A 22,015-nucleotide genomic window follows, 5' to 3' on the forward strand; every position below is an offset into this window, starting at 1 on the left:
CTAGCGGCCCAGAAATAACAGAACGGCCTAAGGGCCCAGAAATAACAGAACGGCCTAACGGCCCAGAAATATCAGAACGGCCTAGCGGCCCAGAAATAACAGAACGGCCTAACGGCCCAGAAATATCATATGTATGGACTCAAGAGGTGGCTCGTACGGATTCTAGAGGTGACTACCACCAAAGTGTAGCACTTAGTTCCGTACAGCACTTTGTTCCATATCAGAAATCAATAAGTCTCATCATGTCATTATATACACGAAATGAACATCATAACGAAATAACCACAGATATCATCAGAACCGACTGGTCTTATAGTGATACAGAGGCACATAGATTATTCCAATCCTTTGCATGAGTTAAAGTAGTTAGTTTACGTGTAACAGAATACTAGTGGTAATCATTAGCAATACATATAACGTATCTCACAAATTGCACATGTGCCATCGCAATGCTATTTGTAGGGACAAAATAATTATCTTATAATAGTCTTAAACCATCCTTAATAAAACTGAATAGTTCGGAATACATAAACATCATTGTTCCATTTGTTCTCCATGCATCATTCAGGTTAATCTACGGATAACAGAACATTAATAATGTCTTTGAACAGTCTTTAATAATGTCTTTTAACAGTAAATAAAACACACTACCATAGTATTATCCAATTCTGTTAATCCCCTTTAGACAGATATCTACGTCACAAGACATATGTTGAACCAAACAGATGGTAGGAGTCTTTGATAGAACTTTCAAGGTATTATGTTCCCATTTCAAATATCAAGTTCCCGGTTACCGGGATTACTTCACAAACTTTTTTTGTTAATCATTCTCATGGTTTCATAGCTTGTACGCAGTCCTTATGCAGAATCATGGGTAATTTATAGATTGTAGCACATTACCGATAACCATTAATCGGAGGCGGAATACAGAATAGTTTTAGAGTCATACCAATGGATGCCGAATCTTTCTATGTTCACACCAATTCTCAAATACAAACATGTTAACATAATTGCCATGGAAAAACAGAATGTTAATAATAATAATTATTAATGGTAATTTATGTACATTTATAGTACTATTACTCACAGTGTGTTGGTGGAGCATTTATTCCTCCCGAAGCATGTCCTACACACATATGTAGTCACACATTAATTCTCTAAATCATTTCCCTTAATTTCCTTTCTCATTTTCACATGATTCACAATAGTCATAACAAAGTCCATTCGCGAATTTTTAACATTATTTCGAAACATCTCAGAAATCCAATTAAACTTGTACATGTATAATTCACCCCACCAACTCCATGATTCTATTTTCAATTTGGGCAACCTCATTATTTATCATCACAACTTAACCTAGGGTGTCCAAGAAAAATAAAGTTTCCATAAAAATTCAAACTTCTCATACCATTACATTACATCCCAATTTTCTCCTTGATTATACATCTAAGGATCATACTCCATCACCTTAGCCCATCAATTGAACCCTCAATGCTTGAAACCCGAAATTCCCAAATCTCATAATTTACTCTATATGCTCAAAAATGCAAATTCGTACATTAATACAATGGAAATACCACAAACCTATCTCTTGATGTAAGTATTGAAGAGTATTAGAACCCTTACCTCAAGAATCAACAAAGGAGCAAGCTTGAGGAGAAACCTTCGCAAATCCGAGTTCCAATCGGGTAAAAACATTGATCTTTTCTTATTCTCCATCCTTGATGCAAAAAATCATGGTGGATTGTTGCTTCAAATAGAGGAAATCAAGGTTTTGAGGCTAGGGTTTCGGAGGGTTTCGGACTTAGGAGAAGAGGAAAGAAGAGAGGGGAAAGAAAATGTGGAAAAAGATCTCAAAATGCCATTTTTACGTTGTTGTACTCGCAAAACCCGCTCGAGCGTCCTTATTCCTGCTCGAGCGTGCCTGCTCTCAGCACAGATTCCAAAACTTCAACCGTGCGTAACTCTCTCATCCGGACTCCGTTTTAGGTTGTTCTTATGTCCAAATTGAAGCCCCGGAAATATGCTTTCAAATGGTTCTAACCTCACATTCAAATTCAAAGTGTGGAAAAGGAAAAGGGCAAAAGAGTGACTGCTGAACATAAACAAATTGTTCGAATTAAAGTTTTTGGTCCAATCTTACTTTACCATCATATAACCTCCTTAATCAATACTCCAAAATAAAATAAGAATGTTCCAAATATAGTGATACAATTCCAAGGGCAATCTTACTTTCCACACTCGAGCGTCGCTTCCACCGCTCGAGCGTGCACAGACCAATAAATCAGTCCACTCAGGCGTCAATTCCTCTGCTCGAGCGGAGATTCACAACTGCCAGAATCTCAGGCTGTCTGCAAAATTGCTGGGAACCCCAAAAGTCCGCTCGAGCGTCAATTTCTCCACTCGAGCGGAGGGAAAAATTCTGGGTCGTCACATCCTTCCCTCCTTAAGAAATTTCGTCCTCGAAATTGAAGAAAACCAAATAGAAGACAGTTTCAACATAACTGGAAACACACCCTGTAATGTTCCAAAACTAGATCCACACTTGGGATAGAAAAGGATCACAATACTTCCGATCAACATACACGCATCAGAATTTCAACGGGTAAGGAGCAACACTAACCATTTATAATCCCAAAGTCCATAACAACTTCTCAATTAACAACAAATTTTCAATTACACTTCACTTAACGGCACCACCAATTCTTTATTCCACTTGACATTTAAAAAAAAGAATAGTGGAGACCATCATACAATTACTCTTTAAAAACACTTACATAGAGCAGTTCCTAGTTAACTTCAAGAGAAGCCAATCCAACATACCTAGCTTTAGGATCTCTACAACCTTTTCACTTTCTCATTTGCTCCCTAGAAGATCTATGCTCTTCTTTTCAACCCTTATTTCTTTTCACACGTAAGAAGACTAGGTATATATATATAGATAGTCATATATCAAAGCATATAGAACAAAATCCAATCGTTTAATCATTCCGAAATTGAAATCTCGTAAACATACTTAAGATTACATAAAAGTTATGCTGAGCACAGATACATAATCAATTTCAGATAATTAAACCTTTAAGGTTTCCAATTTCTTATTCAATTATTCTAAGTGTAACAGATACATTTCTTGTTAAACAAATAGACATCCTTAAACATGGTTTCACTACTTAACCGTAATTGCTCAGGGAATTTCACTGTAAACATTTAAAAGCACAAAACATAACAGTTAACATTTCCTTAAACACATAATTTATAAATTCCCACAGCATGCATTGAGTTCAATCATAATGAAAGTACTCTCCACTAAGTCTCTAACTAGATCGGCCCAACGTTAATAGTTCAAATGCGATTTTTATTAGGGAGTACACGTTCAAACTTATCTTGTTAAGTAATTCCTTAGGTGAATCTTATAATGCAATTTACTCGATGGTATATGATCATTACGGTTACATATAGTTCCCAAAATAAATTAATTACGTGGTTAGACTTAAATCCTATTATGCATCATTGAATCAGATCTTAGAACCTACCAAATAAGGTTCTGCCTAGGAGGTACCATATTTTCCATTTACGAAAATATATCAAAATCATATCATTATGTAGATTTTAAACCACATTCTCTACTGCCTGACAAAATCTAAACGGTGGGAAGAAGAATCCCCATTATAGACACCTGATCATGTCGTCATATGTTCAAATCTAAATAATAAATATAACTATCAAAACAAGGCCAGAAATTGAATTCAAAATCGTATTCAGTCATTCAATTATAACAGTAAGGTATAACATTAATTTAGTCCTTTTTAATTATTTCAGGGTTTCGCTATTCAGATATTTGTTGTTAATGAACATTACACACCAGTCAATTAACTCAAGTAGAGTATCCAACCACTTTCCATTCATATGTTCTGCTAGGTCCATTCGTGGAGTCATATTTTCATTAAGTCCACTAGAATCACATTCATTTGGGTTTCATAATAGCAGTATAACGGTAAAATGGTCATAGTGGTCAACAAACAGTTTACCAAAATAGATCACAAACCAGTCATGTGGTTTAACCCTGTAACATAAGCTGAGTATCTGGTTAATCCTCGTGTGTAGATTCTATCGGATCCATAATGTTTAGACATTCGATAGTATAACAATAAAGTAATGTAACCTACTAATACTAGAATTAGAATTCTTGATACAATTAGTTCAACATAATAGGAAATCAATTCATATATAAATTTGCGTAAATATGCAAGAGAAGGTGGATACCCGTTAACCCATCATTAACATGAAATACCTCCACAACCATTTATTTCTGTCAAACTTCACAATTGCATGCAAAACAACTTACATTATAGCCTTTAACTACGAAATCGGATCAGTTTGACGTCTCACAAGCGGGATTCCTCATATCATTCGACTATTACTCATAAGAAGTCTCAATTATAGATACCGGTTTATACCTAAACAGAACATATAGCAGATTACAGATTTCAGATTTCAGATTACAGAGATCAGAGTACAGTATACAGTACAGAATACAGATTCTCGCAATCAAAATCTCAATTATACAGAAACAATACTCATCAGAAGTCATCGATAATTAACGACCAATTCCCTCGCACGGCTTATCTATTTAAACCGTCAACAAGAAGTAAATTCATAAGTAATTAATTCCCTTCCCGATTTGACGAGGAGTCACTATATGCATAGCTTCTTCTTACAACCAGTCCTACTTAACACAATTTCACTCAGTACTCAAAACACATCTTATCAAAATGCGTATCACAATAACTTTTCAAATCATAGGTCCAAACAGTACCATGACAAGGAAGACATCACTATATTGTAACTAAATATTCCATACTTAGTGTTTAAGCAATTCATCTAAATAACTATCAATTCACAAATAACAACCAAAAAAAATTTGCATATGCCTTACATACCAATCATTTTCCCTTTTCATTCAACCCAAGGAGATCCTTTATCGTTATTTCTGCCATGCTTTACACAACAATCAATCACAATATATATACACAAGGAAGGAACAATAGACATGGCTCATAATCGTTAACGTAAGCAAATTACATTTAACGTTGCTATCAGTCTTTTTGTATACACTAAGGATGTCATGCATGAAGCCAAAGTCTTTTCTAGACATCCTACAGCTCAATGGATCCGTGTGTGAGATAGCAACTCGTGCTCTGATACCACTTGTCACACCCCAAACCCGCCCCTAAAAGTTTGGGCATGACCACCTCAAAAATGGACATAAAACCTGATAAATATAACTTATGGGGCCTGAACGGAAGCATTTAATATCATATAATAACGGAAAATAATATCCATTGAGCTATCACTACTATGCCAGGATCATAGACAGAACATAATGCAGATAAATATACAGTGACGTGTATCTGGAGATGGCTAAATACATACACATATAGAGACCCAGCCCTTACGGTCGGGCGTATAACGAAAACATAGGAAGATAAATGGATTACATACACATCAAGCTTAACAGCCATTTAGGTTACAAATTAAAAACTTAGCAAAACTCCCTGACATGAGCGGTCATCTTCTAAGGGCTTAGGTACTCAGGGATTGACAACTGGGTAACGGAAGCCACAGGCTAAGGCCGACCTCCAGGTTGGGTGCCTACAGAGACAGACATAAAATAAAGTGAGCCAAGCTCAGTGAATAATAGCACATAACAATTCAATGCTTAACATGAATTATAATACATATCCGTGCATTTATCAATAAAGAGCACATATGGTTAACGACATTCCGTAATTATTTCCAAAATAGCCATGGGTCCAAAAATATCAGAACGACCTAGCGGCCAAGAAATAATAGAACGGCCGAGCGGCCCAGAAATAACAGAACGGCCTAACGGCCCAGAAATATCAGAATGGCCTAACGGCCCAGAAATATCAGAACGGCCTAGCGGCCCAAAAATATCAGAACGGCCCAGAAATATCAGAACGGCCTAGCAGCCCAGAAATAACAGAACGGCCTAACGGCCCAGAAATATCATATGTATGGACTCAAGAGGTGGCTCGTACGGATTATAGAGGTGGCTCTCACCAAAGTGTAGCACTTAGTTTCGTACAGCACTTTGTTCCATATCAGAAATCAATAAGTCTTATCATGTCATAATATAAACGAAACGAACATCATAACGAAATAACCACAGATATCATCAGAACAGACTGGTCGTATAGTCATACAGAGACACATAGATTATTCCAATCCTTTACATGAGTTAAAGTAGTTAGTTTACGTGTAACAGAATACTAGTGGTAATCATTAGCAATACATATAACGTATCTCACAAATTGCACATGTGCCACCGCAATGCTATTTGTGGGGACAAAATAATTATCTCATAACAGTCTTAAACCATCCTTAATAAAACTGAATAGTTCGGAATACATAAACATCATTGTTCCATTTGTTCTCCATGAATCATTCAGGTTAATCTACGGATAACAGAACATTAATAATGTCTTTTAACAGTCTTTAATAATGTCTTTTAACAATAAATAAAACACACTACGATAGTATTATCTAATTCTGTTAATCCCCTTTAGACAGATATCTACGTCACAAGACATATGTTGAACTAAACAGATGGTAGGAGTCTTCGATAGAACTTTCAAGGTATTATGTTCCCATTTCAAATATCAAGTTCCCTGTAACCGGGATTACTTCACAAACTTTTTCTGTTAATCATTCTCATGGTTTCATAGCTTGTACGCAGTGCTTATGCAGAATCATGGGTAATTTATAGATTGTAGCACATTACCGATAACCATTAATCGTAGGCGGAATACAGAATAGTTTCAGAGTCATACCAATGGATGCCGAATCCTTCTATGTTCACACCAATTCTCAAATACAAACATGTTAACATAATTGCCATGAAAAAATAGAATGTTAATAATAATAATTATTAACGGTAATTGATGTACATTTATAGCACTATTACTCACAGTGTGTTGGTGGAGCATTTATTCCTCCCGAAGCGTGTCCTACACACATATGAAGTCATACATTAATTCTCTAAATCATTTCCCTTAATTTCCTTTCTCATTTTCACATGATTCACAATAGTCATAACAAAGTCCATTCACGAATTTTTAACATTATTTCGAAACATCTCAGAGATCCAATTAAACTTGTACATGTATAATTCACCCCACCAACTCCATGATTCTATTTTCAATTTGGGCAACCTCATTATTTATCATCACAACTTAACCTAGGGTGTCCAAGAAAAATAAAGTTTCCATAAAAATTCAAACTTCTCATACCATTACCTTACATCCCAATTTTCTCCTTGGTTATACATCTAAGGATCATACTCCATCACCTTAACCCATCAATTGAACCCTCAATGCTTGAAACCCAAAATTCCCAAATCTCGTAATTTACTCTTTATGCTCAAAAATGCAAATTCGTACATTAATACAATGGAAATACCACAAACCTATCTCTTGATGTAAGTATTGAAGAGTATTAGAACCCTTACCTCAAGAATCAACAAAGGAGCAAGCTTGAGGAGAAACCTTTGCAAATCCGAGTTCCAATTGGGTAAAAACATTGATCTTTTCTTATTCTCCATCCTTGATGCAAAAAATCATGGTCGATTGTTGCTTAAAATAGAGGAAATCAAGGTTTTGAGGCTTGGGTTTCGGAGGGTTTCGGACTTAGGAGAAGAGGAAAGAAGAGAGGGGAAAGAAAATGTGGAGAAAGATCTCAAAATGCCGTTTTTACGTTGCTGTACTCGCAAAACCCGCTCGAGCATCCTTATTCCTGCTCGAGCGTACCTGCTCTCAGCACAGATTCCAAAACTTCAACCGTGCGTAACTCTCTCATCCGGACTCCGTTTTAGGTCGTTCTTGTGTCCAAATTGAAGCCCCGGAAATAAGCTTTCAAATGGTTCTAACCTCACATTCAAATTCAAAGTGTGGAAAAAAGAAAAGGGCAAAAGAGTGACTGCTGAACATAAACAAATTGTTCGAATTAAAGTTTTTGGTCCAATCTTACTTTAACATCATAAAACCTCCTCAGTCAATACTCCAAAATAAAATAAGAAGGTTCCAAATACACTGATACAATGCCAAGGGCAATCTTACTTTCCACGCTTGAGCGTCGCGTCCACCGCTCGAGCGCGCACAGACCAATAAAGCAGTCTGCTCGAGCGGAGATTCACAACTCCTAGAATCTCAGGCTGTCTGCAAAATTGCTAGGAACCCCAAAACTCCGCTCGAGCGGAGGGAAAAATTCTGGGTCGTCACAATTACACTTTGCATGAATTTACAACCCTTTTAAAATCATCAGAAAATATTCTAAAAATACCAGTGAGTCAAGCACGCAAAACTAAGCGAACCACTGTTCCTGCCCGGCCCGCATGTGCGGCCGGACCCTCCGCTCGAACGGCCAAGCACCGCACGTGCGGTCATCCCCCTCCGCTCGAGCGGCTGTAGACAGGAGGCACCTCCAGGTTTTTCTTCTTTCTCCGCTCGAGCGCCCAAGGCCTTTGCTCGAGCGGCCATGGCCCTGTTTTGGGGCAGCTCGATTTCAACTCAATTTTAAGCATCATCACTTCATTTCTCATGCAACCCAAGATGAAATTAAGGTAATAATTGAACCCAACTTCACTACAACATAATTTATCATTGAAATATCACAAGGTAACATGATTAAAAGCTTGATCAAGTCACTATGCTTTCAAATTTCATCCTTTAATTTACATTCCTTATGTTCACAAAACATAACACATTGTATATATAATATATATTCCATGGAGTTGGCATAAAAACCTGAGATTGAAGTAGAATTTCATCCAACACTTAGATTAGGTTTCAAAACAACCAAAGGAGGAGTATACCCTCTTTAACCAAACATGAATCATGCATAATTAGATCTTCCAACCCATGAACAGAACTTGATTACACCTACTTGGAGCCTCATTTCTTTTAGCTTCATAAACATATCCAACCCACACACACACACACCATTTGAGTAAATAAGTGAATTCAAGCTTGAAGATAAAATTCTCCACTAGATAACCCAACTAATTTAACACAAGAGAAGACAATAACATGGAGAAGTTCTTACTCAACTTCAAGAGAGACAAATCAAAAGATCAAACATACCATAAGCTTTAGGATCTCTACAACCCCTTTCCCTTCCTCACTTGCTCCCTTGAAGACCTCTTCTCTTCCTTCCAAACCCTTATTTCTCTCCAAGAGGTATTTCACGTTTTTCATCAAGGCTCAAGAGGACTTAGGTGTATATATATTCGTAAATAAAGGCATATAGGACAAAATTCAATCGTTTAATCATTCTGAAATTGAAATTTCATAAACATGCCTAATATTACTTAAAAATTATGCTGATCAAAGATATATAATCAATTTCAAATAAGTAGGCCGTTAAGGCTTCCAATTTCTGATTCAACCATTCTAGATGTAACAGATACTTCGCATGTTAAACAGATAGACATCCTTAAACATGGATTTCCCGTACTGAACCGTAATTTCTCATGGGACTTTACAGTAAGCATTTAAAAGCACAAAACAATGACTGAAAATATATCAAAAAAACATGTACGAGGGTCGGGTTATTACACTCTCCCCCCCTTAAATAAGTTTGGTCCTCCAAACTTGTTGTACCTTAGGGCAGAAACAAATGTGGGTACTGGTGTTGCATTTCCTCCTCTCTTTCCCACGTTGCGTCAGTTCCGTAATGTTCTTGCCATTCCACCTTTACCATTGGAATTTCTCAGTTTTGTAAGTGTTTCACTTGTCGGTCCAAAATGCGGATTGGTTTTTCCTCATAAATTAGTTTGTCATCCAACTCAATTTGGTGGTAATTAATGACATGTGATGGATCCGGAAGGTACCCTCGAAGCATGGAGACATGGAACACGTTATGTACTTGCTCATATTTGGCGGAAGGGCAACCCGGTAAGCTACCGGACCCACTCTTTCCAGAATCTAAAAGGGACCAACATACCGGGGTGTCAACTTACCCGTCTTTCCGAATCTTGGGTGTCCTTTCATCAGAGTAACTTTCACAAAGACATGACTATCCACTTCAAATTCCAAATCCCTCCGTTGGTTATCCGCATAACTTTTCTGTCTATTTTGAGCAGTTTTCAATCTTTCCCGAATAACTTGAACTTTTTCAGTTGTCAACTGAACAATTTCAGGCCCTAACAAGGATTTATCTCCAACTTCAGCCCAACACATGGGAGAACGACATGGTATTCCATATAAAGCTTCATAGGGTGCCATGTTTATACTCGAATGATAGCTATTATTGTACGCCTATTCTACCAACAGTAGATGGGTTTCCCAGCTTCCTTGAAAATCTAGCACACATATTCGGAGCATATCCTCAAGAGTCTGTATCGTTCTCTCGGATTAACCGTCGGTCTGAGGGTGGAAGGCTGTGCTGAACTTTAATTCTGTACCCATTGCTTCTTGTAAACTCTGCCAGAATCTGGAAACAAACTTAGAATCCCTATCTGACACAATTGAGACCGGAACACCATAAAGCCTCACAATTTCATTTACATAAATTATCGCCAGTTTATCTGCATTATACTGAGTCTTTACTGGTAGAAAGTGGGCGGACTTAGTTAATCGGTCCACAATGACCCATATTGAATTCATACCCCGAGGAGTCCATGGTAACCCCACAACAAAATCCATGGTCAAATGTTCCCATTTCCATTCCGGGATGGGAAGAGGGTGCAACAAACCGGCAGGTCTTTGATGCTCCGCTTTTACTTGCTGGCATTGCAAACACTTAGAGACAAACTCCGCAATCTCCTTCTTCATACTTGGCCACCAAAAATTTTGCTTCAAATCTCGGTACATTTTGGTACTCCCTGGATGCATTGAGAACCTTGAGGTATGTGCGTCTTCCATCAGTTTTTGCTTAAGGTTTAACACATTGGGGACACATATTCAGTTTTGAAATTTGAGCACTGAATCTACCAAACTGAATCCCGATTTCGGCTGAGTTCCCAACTCATCACATATCTTCCTTAGAGCTTCATCCTCTATCTGATGTAATTTAATTTTCTCAAGTAAGGTTGGTTGGGCCATCACTACTGCCATTAAAGCTTCTTGGCCATGTAACACAAAGTCTAATTCCATCTTACCCAATTCAATTGCCAATTTCTTTTGCCCTGTAACCATACTTGCCATAGTCCCCATACTTTTCCAACTGAGCGCATCTGCAACTGTGTTGGCTTTACCAGGATGGTAATGAATCTGCAAATCATAATCTTTAAGAAGTTCCAACCACCGTCGCTGCCGCATATTCAACTCTTTTTGAGTAAAAAGGTACTTGAGACTCTTGTGGTCAGTATATACTTCGTAGGTAGTGCCATACAAATAGTGTCTCCATATCTTTAAAGGAAAAACTACGGCAGCCAGCTCCAGATCATGTGTGGGATAATTCTTCTCATGGGGTTTTAGCTGCCGAGAAGCATAAGCGATGACTCTTCCATTTTGCATAAGTACACAACCAAGCCCTTTATGTGAAGCATCACTGTAGATTGCAAATCCTTCTGTGCCGGATGGCAAGGCCAAAACTGGTGCTGCTGTCAACCTTGTCTTCAATTCCTGGAAGGCAGATTCCTGCTCCTCTGACCATTCGAATGCAACTCCCTTTCGAGTCAGTTGTGTAAGTGGCACAGCAATTTTAGAAAAATCTTGAACAAATCTCCTGTAATAGCCAGCTAACCCCATAAAACTACGCATCTCAGTCACACTAGTTGGAGTTGGCCATTTCACAATTGCCTCAATCTTGTGTGGGTCGACAGAAACTCCTTCCTTTGTAATAACATGCCCCAAAAATGCCACTTCTCGTAGCCAGAATTCACATTTCTTCAGCTTTGCATACAGTTTCTTCTCCCGAAGGGTTTGAAGGATCAAGCGAAGATGGTTCTCATGAGCTTCTACATTCTTTGAATAAATGAGAATATCGTCGATAAAGACCACCACAAATTCGTCTAAATAGGGCTTGAAAACACAGTTCACCAAATCCATAAAAGCTGCTGGTGCGTTTGTGACTCCGAAGGGCATAACCAAAAATTCATAATGACCGTATCGAGTTCGAAAAGCTGTCTTCTCAATATCATCAGCCTTGACCTTTAATTGATGGTATCCAGACCGTAGATCAATCTTGGAAAAGACTTGTGCCCCCTGAAGCTGATCAAATAGGTCATTGATTCTTGGCAATGGATACTTATTCTTGATTGTAACATTATTAAGTTCCTTGTAATAGATACAAAGCCGGAGTGTTCCATCCTTCTTCTTTACAAACAGAACAGGTGCACCCCACGAAGACACACTCAGACGGATGAATCCCTTGTCCAATAAATCTTGCAACTGCATTTTCAATTCCTTAATCTCAATTGGTGACATTCTATACGGGGTCTTCGAAATGGGTTGAGTTCCCGGTGCTACTTCAATGGTAAACTCAATTTCACGGTCTATCAACTGTCCTGGCAATTCTTCAGGAAAGACATCCGAAAATTCACAAACAATTGGGATCATGTCGATATTTCCATTCACCACTTGCCCCTCCAAAACACTGCATAAATACCCCTGACACCGTTTCTGAATTAACTTACAAGCCTTCGCTGCTGAGATCAAATAAGGTGGAGAAGTTACGCCATGTCCCTGTAAGGTAGACTCTAATTGTCCCGGAGGGTGGAAACTGATTTGTTTAGTTAGACAATCTATAGTTGCACCATATTCACCCAACCAGTCCATTCCCAGAATAATATCAAAATAGGTCATGTCAAGAGGTAACAGATTGGCATATACCCAGATATCCCCAAGCTTGAGTTCACAACCAAAATAGACAGAAGTATAAAGCATAGAGTCTCCCAAAGGTGAAGACACACATAACATATAAGACAGTTTTTCTTCAGTTTTATCTAAATAAGGAGCAAATAGTTTTGACACAAAAGAATGGGTAGAACCAGAATCAAATAAGACAGAAGCAGAATGACCGTGAACCATAAATGTACCTGACACCACTGTTGCTGCATTTTTCACATCTCCCGGAACCAATGCAAACACCCTGCCTTGCCTCGCAGTGTCTTTATTGTTGTTAGGTTTGACCGATGTCTTGCTGTTAGTAGTTGGTGTAGATCCCGCTGAACTAGTAGCAGCCCTATTGCCATTTCGTTGATTCCTCTGAGGGCAATCCCTTATCAAATGACCCATTTTGCCACACTGATAATAGGCTCCAGACTTCCAATGGCACGTCCCACGATGCCTCCTTCCACATTCCGAACAAACAAGAATCGTACCCTGACTAGGGGTAGAAGTATTTGAAGTCCCTGAATTTTGTTTCTTGTTTGGTGGAATACTTGGCCCCTTTGACCATTGATTATTCTGCCTTTTTCCTTTCCACTCGGAGATCCGATTCTGAGCAGCAAGGTTTCCCTCAGCCTTAACAGCCCTGTCCAGCACGTCTACATAGGTAGGCAACTTTAACATATTGACTCGATCCAGAATTGCTCCCCGTAATCCCCCTTCAAATTTTCGTGCCTTCTTATAGTCCGTGCCCACCATGTGCGGTGCAAACCGGGCTAGCTCTGCAAATTGGGCCTTATATTCGGCAACAGTCTTGTTCCCTTGTCTGAGAGTTTCGAATTCAGTCACCTTTTTATCCCGCGTGCTTTGAGGGAAATATTTATCATAAAACAGCTCCAAAAATCTGTCCCATGTTAACCCTGGATGGATTGTTCTCGTAAGCATCCACCACCTCCGTGCCTCGTCCTCAAGAGTGAAGGCAGCTAGTTGCACCTTTTGAGCTTCGGTGTAAGGGAAAACTTCGAATAACTTCTCTATTCCCAACACCCACGCTTCAGCTTTCATTGGCTCTATTCCTCCTTTAAAAGATGGCGATTTCATCTTTTTAAACTCCTTAGTAAGAGTAATAGTCCGGTCTTCAGTATGAAAATCTTGTGCTGCCGGTGGAGGTACCGGTGCCGGTGGCAGCTGTTGTTGTTGTTGCCGTAGAGTCTCCGCCATTTCCATAATCATCCTCTCCATCCTATCCAGTCGTGCTGAGGTAGCATCTTCCACATCTTCTGTCCTTGTTCTCACCATGATCTACACAACAATCAATTATATACAATAGACATAGTTCAAAATTGTTAACATTATCAGAGTACACTTAATGTTGCCATCAAACTTGTCTTATACTTTTAGGATGTCATGCATGATGCCTAAATCTTTTCTAGACACCCTACAGCTCAATGGATCCGTGTGTGAGATAGCAACTCTTGCTCTGATACCACTTGTCACGCCCCAAACATGCCCCTAAAAGTTTGGGCATGACCTATTTAGAAACAGACATGTAACCTGATAACATAATATATGGGGCCTTATTGGAAGCACGAAATACAAAAATAATGAGGCAAATAAACTCCATTGAGCTACTTCTACATGCCAGGATCTCATACATCACATGCATCATAGTGGATAGATAAAGTCTCAAACTGTAACCCGGAGCATTGGTTATATACATATACATATACAATCCCAGCCCGGTAATTGGGCGTACACAAAACATGAAAGTTATATACATCAACCTTAGATGGACACTCAAAAAAAAAAAAAAAAACAAGCCAACATCTTAACAGCTTAAACAAAATCAATGGCCTTGTATAGTGCCTGCACACACGGAGGTTGACAAAAGAAAGCGGCGTCGTGACTAGGACAGACCACCTGATTGGTGACCTACAGAAATAGACACAACAGAGAGTGAGCCGAGCTCAGTGAATAGTAATACATAAATACAACGATGCTTAACTTGAAACATATTCATATCAATGCATATAAAGATGCAGAGTTCACATAATTAGCCTGATTCTATGCTAAGCACATGAAGGCCTCAGGCCCAATCTTGCAACATAAACATAATGGCTAAGCCCTTCAAACATGATGGCACAAGGCCCTTGAAACATGGTGGCTAGAAGCCCTTGAAACATATGGCGTAAACGCCCTTGAAACATGTGGCATTTCAGCCCTTGAAATCATATTGGCACGAGGCCCTTGAAACATATGGCACGAGGCCCTTGAAACATATGGCATTAAAGCCCTTACATCATGAGAGTAGGCAAGGTGATCATACATTTACATTCCCTTAATCATTCGCATAAGTGCATAATCAACATGTACAATAGAATGCTAATGGCATTCGTTAACTGTAAGTAAAATGTACTACTACTCACAGTGTTGAGATGGCGTGTTACTTCCTCCCGGAGTGTGTCCTGCACACATGCAAAACTTGCACATTAGTTCTCTTTTCTTTCTTAAATCATTTCCTGAATCATTACACTTTGCATGAATTTACAACCCTCTTAAAATCATCAGAAAATATTCTAAAAATACCAGTGAGTCAAGCACGCAAAATTAAGCGAACCACTTTTCTAGCCCGGGCCGCACGTGCGGCCGGACCCTCCGTTCGAGCGGCCAAGCACCGCACGTGCGGTCATCCCCCTCCGCTCGAGCGGCCGTAGACAGTAGGCATCTCCAGGTTTTTCTTTTTCCTCCGCTCGAGCACCCAAGGCCTCCGCTCGAGCGGCCATGGCCCTGTTTTGGGGCAACTCGGTTTCAACTCAATTTTAAGCATCATCACTTCATTTCTTATGCAACCCAAGATGAAATTAAGGTAATACTTGAACCCAACTTCACTATAACATAATTTATCATTGAAATATCACAAGGTAACATGATTAAAAGCTTGATCAAGTCACTATGCTTTCAAATTTCATCCTTTAATTTACATTCCTTATGTTCATAAAACATAACACATTGTATATATAATATATATTCCATGGAGTTGGCATAAAAACCTGAGATTGAAGTAGAATTTCATCCAACACTTAGATTAGGTTTCAAAACAACCAAAGGAGGAGTATACCCTCTTTAACCAAACATGAATCATGCATAATTAGATCTTCCAACCCATGAACACAACTTGATTACACCTACTTGGAGCCTTATTTCTTTTAGCTTCATAAACATATCCAACCCACACACACACACACCATTTGAGTAAATAAGTGAATTCAAGCTTGAAGATAAAATTCTCCACTAGATAACCCAACTAATTTAACACAAGAGAAGATAATAACATGGAGAAGTTCTTACTCAACTTCAAGAGAGACAAATCAAAAGATCAAACATACCTTAAGCTTTAGGATCTCTACAACCCCTTTCCCTTCCTCACTTGCTCCCTTGAAGACCTCTTCTCTTCTTTCCAAACCCTTATTTCACTCCAAGAGGTATTTCACGTTTTTGACCAAGGCTCAAGAGGACTTAGGTGTATATATATATTCATAAATAAAGGCATATAGGACAAAATTCAATCGTTTAAACATTCTGAAATTGAAATTTCATAAACATGCCTAATATTACTTAAAAATTATGCTGATCATAGATATATAATCAATTTCAGATAACTAGGCCGTTAAGGCTTCCAATTTCTGATTCAACCATTCTAGATGTAACAGATACTTTGCATGTTAAACAGATAGACATCCTTAAACATGGATTTCCCGTACTAAGCCTTAATTTCTCATGGGATTTTATAGTAAACATTTAAAAGCACAAAACAAGGACTGAAAATATATCAAAAAAACATGTACGAGGGTCTGGTTATTACATGCTCTTTAGGGCTACCGGACATCAATTCGAACTTCTACTGGTGCAACTCCGTATTCCTTGGTTTATGGGATGGTGGTTGTTCTACCGATCGAGGTTAAGGCTCCGTCACTGAGGGTAATGGCTGACTGCCAAATAGCAGAAGCAGATTGGCAGCAGAGCAGGTTCGAAGAACTTATGTTCTTCAACTAGAGGAGGCTGAAAGCACTGTACTGCATCCAAGGTTATCAACGCAGGATTGCCGGGGCTTTCAACAAGAAAGTTAAGTCCAGGAATCTGAAAGAAGGGGATTTGGTGCTCCAAGACAATCGAGCTCCCATCCATGACCCTAGGGGCAAGTTCAGACCTAATTGGACTGGTCCTTACATCATCAAGTCTATTTGATTGGGTGGAGCTGTCATTCTTATGGACCTAGAGGGCCTTGAATTCTGCTAACCAATCAACATGGACAAGTTGAAGAAATATTACCCCTGAGAGGCTCGCTAGGCCAAAAACCTAAAAGGGCGACCTAGGCAAAAGTTAGAGCGCATAAAATTTGAAACAAGAAAAACTAAGCTCGCAAGGTTGAAAATCCAAAAAGGGCGGCCTTGACAAAAGTTAGAGCGCAAAAGGAGAGTGTTAATACCCGAATGAACCTGAACCAAACTACATAAGGCTTGATTCCCATCTTCGGGATATGTAGGCAACTTCATTTTGAAGTCTAGCCATAAACACTTCTAAATCAACTGTGTCCATGTGATTATGTTGGTCATCTTTGTCTTTTCGGCATCCAAGAGTTCGGTTGTGATCTCTAGTACAGTGCAGTGCTATTCAGACAAGTGGCAACTTTCCAGTTATTGGATTTGGGATTGTACATCTCAAGGATAGGTTCCGGGCGTGTCCAGCTATGATCCATATCGAAAATAGTTTTGAAAAGTTTTAATAAAAGTTGATTTTGTTCAGATTAATCTTTTTACAACTCAGACCATTTTTAGACTAAAAGGAAACTTTTCAGTACCCATAACCCTCAATTTCATTGATTTCAAAACAGAGTTCTCCGACTCTTGATACAGATTGAAGTTGCTTTTTTATTACATTCAAAAGGAAAAACTTGAAAGTACATATTAAAACAATAAACTTGGGGCATAGTTGAGTCAGGTGCTCCTATGCCCCCTCCCAAAGCTTGTGGAAGCCTTAGATGCCAAAGTGGGCCCGGTTTGCACCTTATCTTCAAGCCAAGCTATGCACTCGCCAAAAAAGGCATAGCTAAAATTGTGAGCGAGAGCCAGAAGTTCTCTTGTCCTCCGTGCAGTGGTATACCGAGCTAGCTATGAGCCTCGGATTGGAAATAAAGCTGGGTCCTCTATCCCCTCTTATGGGCATGTCTGCTCATGTCCAAGCTGGCTCCGAAACCGAAATGGAAAGTAGAACACATAATGCGTCAAGCCGATCAACTGAATGCCAGGCTGCCGGGACATGTTGTAGCTCATCTCAGGAAAGTCAAGCCCGGGGCAATGCCAAGCAATGTCAACAGCAGATCTGTTACACATCCAATGGCACCACCATCCCTCGTTTGGGAAGTCAACTAGCCGTGGCTGAAAGAAATAGCCGCGTGCTGAATATGCGGGACAAGCGTCCACTACTTTCAACTTATCCATGAGCCAAATTTGGGGAGGGATGAAAAATAAGAACCATTAAAGAATAGAGAGGTGTGCCTGGAGAGAAAAAGTAAGGAAGGGTTTTGAGAGAAAAACAGAGCCTGAGGGCCGAGAGATGTGAGAAATACATGTGAGAAGGGTGGGAAACCTTACCTGCAACAGTAGTGGACTCTTTGCAAACTTGGTTGTTTCCCGACGATGGAAAGCATCCAAACCCATCAAAGTTTCGGCCAGTGCTAAGCCAATGCAACTTTTGCCCTCTTTCAAGCCTTGGGAAACTTCTATCAAGCGAATGCTAGACCCTCTGAAGCCAAGGGCTAGCAAAAAATTGGCCAACATGCACAAGCAGAGGGCATGTTGCCGAAAGCCTTGCCAAAGGTGGTCGTCGCGGTCGCGGTCGCGGTCGCGGTCGTCGGCGTCAGAAAACCGATGAATCAAGTTGGGTATGTCCAGCTCTCCATTGTGAACCAAAGATCGTGTGCCATATAAAGTGAGCCCACACATCCTTCCTAAAGCCTGGATGTGGCAAAACGAGACTGGGGCAAGATTTTCTCGTCATGTCGAGACTCTATTAAAGCTTGGAACTCTTCAATTATGGGGCATATCTCTTGTCCGCTAAAGCTGAAAACATATGTAGCCGGGGTTCCAACATCTTGCCGCGGATGGAGGAACGAAAAACACAGGGGAGTACGACTCAGCAGGAATAGTGCATTTATCCCGAAACCCCAAAAATTCAACTTTTCTGAGCCATTCAGATTCGCAATCCAATAGGGGAGTTTTTTTGGTAAAAAATGGTTCCATTTGAAGTAAAAACAAAGCTAGAATGAAGAAACCACGAAGTCCTAACTTTTGTAGAAGATAAGGCACTGAGTGGAAGACAGGTGGTAGTAATCTGGAAGTTCTCTGCATTACTAGCCGACCGGCCAGTTAAGGTAGCTGATCGGCCACTTTAGTGGCCGACAATCACCACTAAATGGCCGACAATCTTCGTTTGTCTCCAGCAACATGCTTTCGCCTTCCTGTGTGGTGAGAATGCTGAGAACCTGAGTTTGGTTCTACTCTGGATGCGTCCCAGCTATTTTGTTTGACAATTGTAATTGTTTTGTTTATCGAGTTTGTTGCAATTTGTTTATCGAGTTGTTGCAATTTGCTTATTGAGTTGTATTTGTTTCGTTTATCGAGTTGTTGTTGTTTTGTTTATCGAGTTGTTCTTTAAGTTATATTATTTTGTTTGTTATGTTTTAGTTGGTTCACTATCGACTAGGCAATTGTTAAGACAATAAACAAATATTCAATTTTCATCAATCCCGTTTTTGTGTAAAATGGTGCGATGCGATGTTCAGAATGTAAAATGCAACACTTTTTAAACAAAAAGCCTTTTCCATTCCAATCATGGATTCTTTTTACAAAAAGTACAAGTTTTAATGAAAATAAAATTGTCTATGGCTGTGCAAATGTGCTAACACTACTAGCAAAAAGAGAAACAAAGTAAACACATCTGAATCAGTGCCACGCATCTCAGGATTGAGAGGCTCTCTTCGTCCTCTTCCTCGATTGTGCGGACTCAGAGCTATCACCGTCAACGCCGCTGTCTGACTATGAGCTAGAGCCTGAACTAGAGCTACCTTCGCTCCTATCCTCGGAGCCCTTCTCAGCGTCATCACCGTCCTCAGAACCTGAGTCGATGCCGTCACCTCCACCATCGAATGACTTTGACTAGGGACTCGGTGGCTCCCCGTCCTCACTAGTCTCATGATCGTTATTGCGCATGACAGGCTCCCGACGTCTCCATCGGCTGTGTGCAGAATATCTCTCCCTACTGCTGGAGAAGGCTCTGACGATCCTGGCTGTAGAGGTGTGACCTGAAAAGGCAGTTTGAATATATCAGCTACAATATATATATCAGATGCAAGCATGGTGTACAGAGTGAGTACATACAGAAATCAGATATAGTATGTGAGTGCAATATGTCAGATGTCATCTATGCATGCAATGTATCAGTGCAATGTGGAAATGTCCAGTTGAGATGTCAGTTTCAGTATATCAATAGAAATATGATAACCAAAATGCAAGAAAACTAAATAATTACCTGAATGCCGTTGGAGTTCAGCATCATCTCTCTTCGCAAGATCATGCCCTCAAATGAGGCCATCACCTCGAGTAACCCCTCGACATATTCTATGGTGGGCTGCAAATGCAAGTTGAAATCATCAGGGAATGAATGAATAAGTATTTGAGCGAAAATGAAATGAATGAAAGTTGTAAAGTATATCGGTGGTGAGTCAGGTGTCCTAACATATCGGTGATCAGGCAATAGGGGCTCAAGTGGAATCTGATAAGGCACTCTGGAGTACTACCAACCTGTCAGCTCGGTCGGAAGATTAGGCCATCCAACGCTTTGCCTGGTAGGAGCCATCCCCCTAGCTCCACCCATCGGTGCCTGAGCCCTGCTCGTCGAAGGAGCATTTGTTGCCCTAGCCCTGCTCGTCGAAGGAGCATCTGCTGCTCGGGCCCTGCTCGATGAAGTAAAATTAGCTTCCCTCCCCGTGTGAGCACGAACGCCTGCTAGAGGAGGTATCGAGTACATCTAGAGATAAGTCATATAGTCCCCCTCCCCGATAAACAGATCTGCATCTATGCCCCGCATGAGTTCAGTAATCTTCTGAGGGGAGAGACTCTTTGTGGCTCGCATAGAAGGTGGGGGCAGTAAGGGAAGTGATTGTAGTGGCAAGCCTAGTGTCTGGTGCATGAAGTGCTCGCCAAGGAACCAGGCTCGGCCTACGGGCCCCTCAAGCACAAGCCGGTATCGGGAGGCGCCCCAAGCTCCGACAAAATGAAATCTGGTCCCCTCTGGCATCGTCGTCCATGGCTTCCGTGTGACCTGCAGACAGCGAAGTGCATAGATTGATGAGTTGCTATTGAATATGTAAAATGAATTGAAGCTGAAAGTAAGAAAAACTATGAGTTTCGAATTACCTCTATCATCCTAACTATGTCGAAGTACTGACGAAGGTAGGGGAGGGTCTCTCGGGCCCTCGGCTGGCATCGACTGTCATATCGATGCGAATATGGTACCTCGAGAGGAGTCTCAACCTCTGGCTCGGAAGCAAGCGCCAAGAAATAGGTGTATACCCATAGCCGTGAAAAGCAAGACAGTGGCAGTGAGAAGACAGAATACAGAAAAGACAGAAAGTGCAGTATGATGTATAGAAAGTACATGTACAAATGCAGAGATTAAGCTGTGCAGTGGGCAGTATGCAGTGTGCAGTGTGTAGTGTATAGAAAGTGCAAAGCAGAAAGCACGACAGAAAATGTAAAGCTGAAAAGTAGGGCATACCTTGGCCTGGCGTGCGGTAAATTCTGCTTGACGGGCAGCATCCCGCTGCATGGCTTTCATACTCTCCTGGAGCTGACGCATCATCTCCTCCATGCCAGCCATATTATGTTGATCTAGCTGAATAATCGGTATATCTATCCCTGTAGTAGAAACTGGGACCTCAGCCTGACTGTTCACTAGCGGGGTAGACCTCTGATCTGACGACCGCTGTGTCGATACACTGCACCTTTTTGACCTCTGTCTGGTAACCGGGGGTAAAGAAAGGAGCACTCCTTGTTTGTCTATCAGATCCCTAGATCGATTATGTCTACAACCTCTAACCGAGAGTG

General features: G+C 40.2%; 1 protein-coding gene across 1 annotated transcript; it reads right to left on the minus strand.

Annotated features, from left to right (window-relative positions):
* Nucleotides 1-10,982: 10,982 nt before the first annotated feature.
* LOC145813091 (uncharacterized) lies at nucleotides 10,983-20,936 on the minus strand. The gene is made up of 6 exons (XM_082908356.1): nucleotides 20,745-20,936; nucleotides 20,439-20,537; nucleotides 19,927-20,211; nucleotides 13,624-14,153; nucleotides 12,314-13,497; nucleotides 10,983-12,034 (listed from the first exon to the last, which is right to left on the minus strand). The coding sequence occupies exons 1-6, from the start codon at nucleotides 20,934-20,936 to the stop codon at nucleotides 10,983-10,985; spliced, it is 3,342 nt and encodes a 1,113-aa protein (XP_082764482.1).
* Between the last annotated feature and the right edge of the window lie 1,079 nt (nucleotides 20,937-22,015).

Source organism: Camellia sinensis, chromosome 15 (assembly GCF_055761805.1).
Source record: "Camellia sinensis isolate YWXY chromosome 15, ASM5576180v1, whole genome shotgun sequence".
Taxonomy (NCBI): Eukaryota; Viridiplantae; Streptophyta; class Magnoliopsida; order Ericales; family Theaceae; genus Camellia; species Camellia sinensis.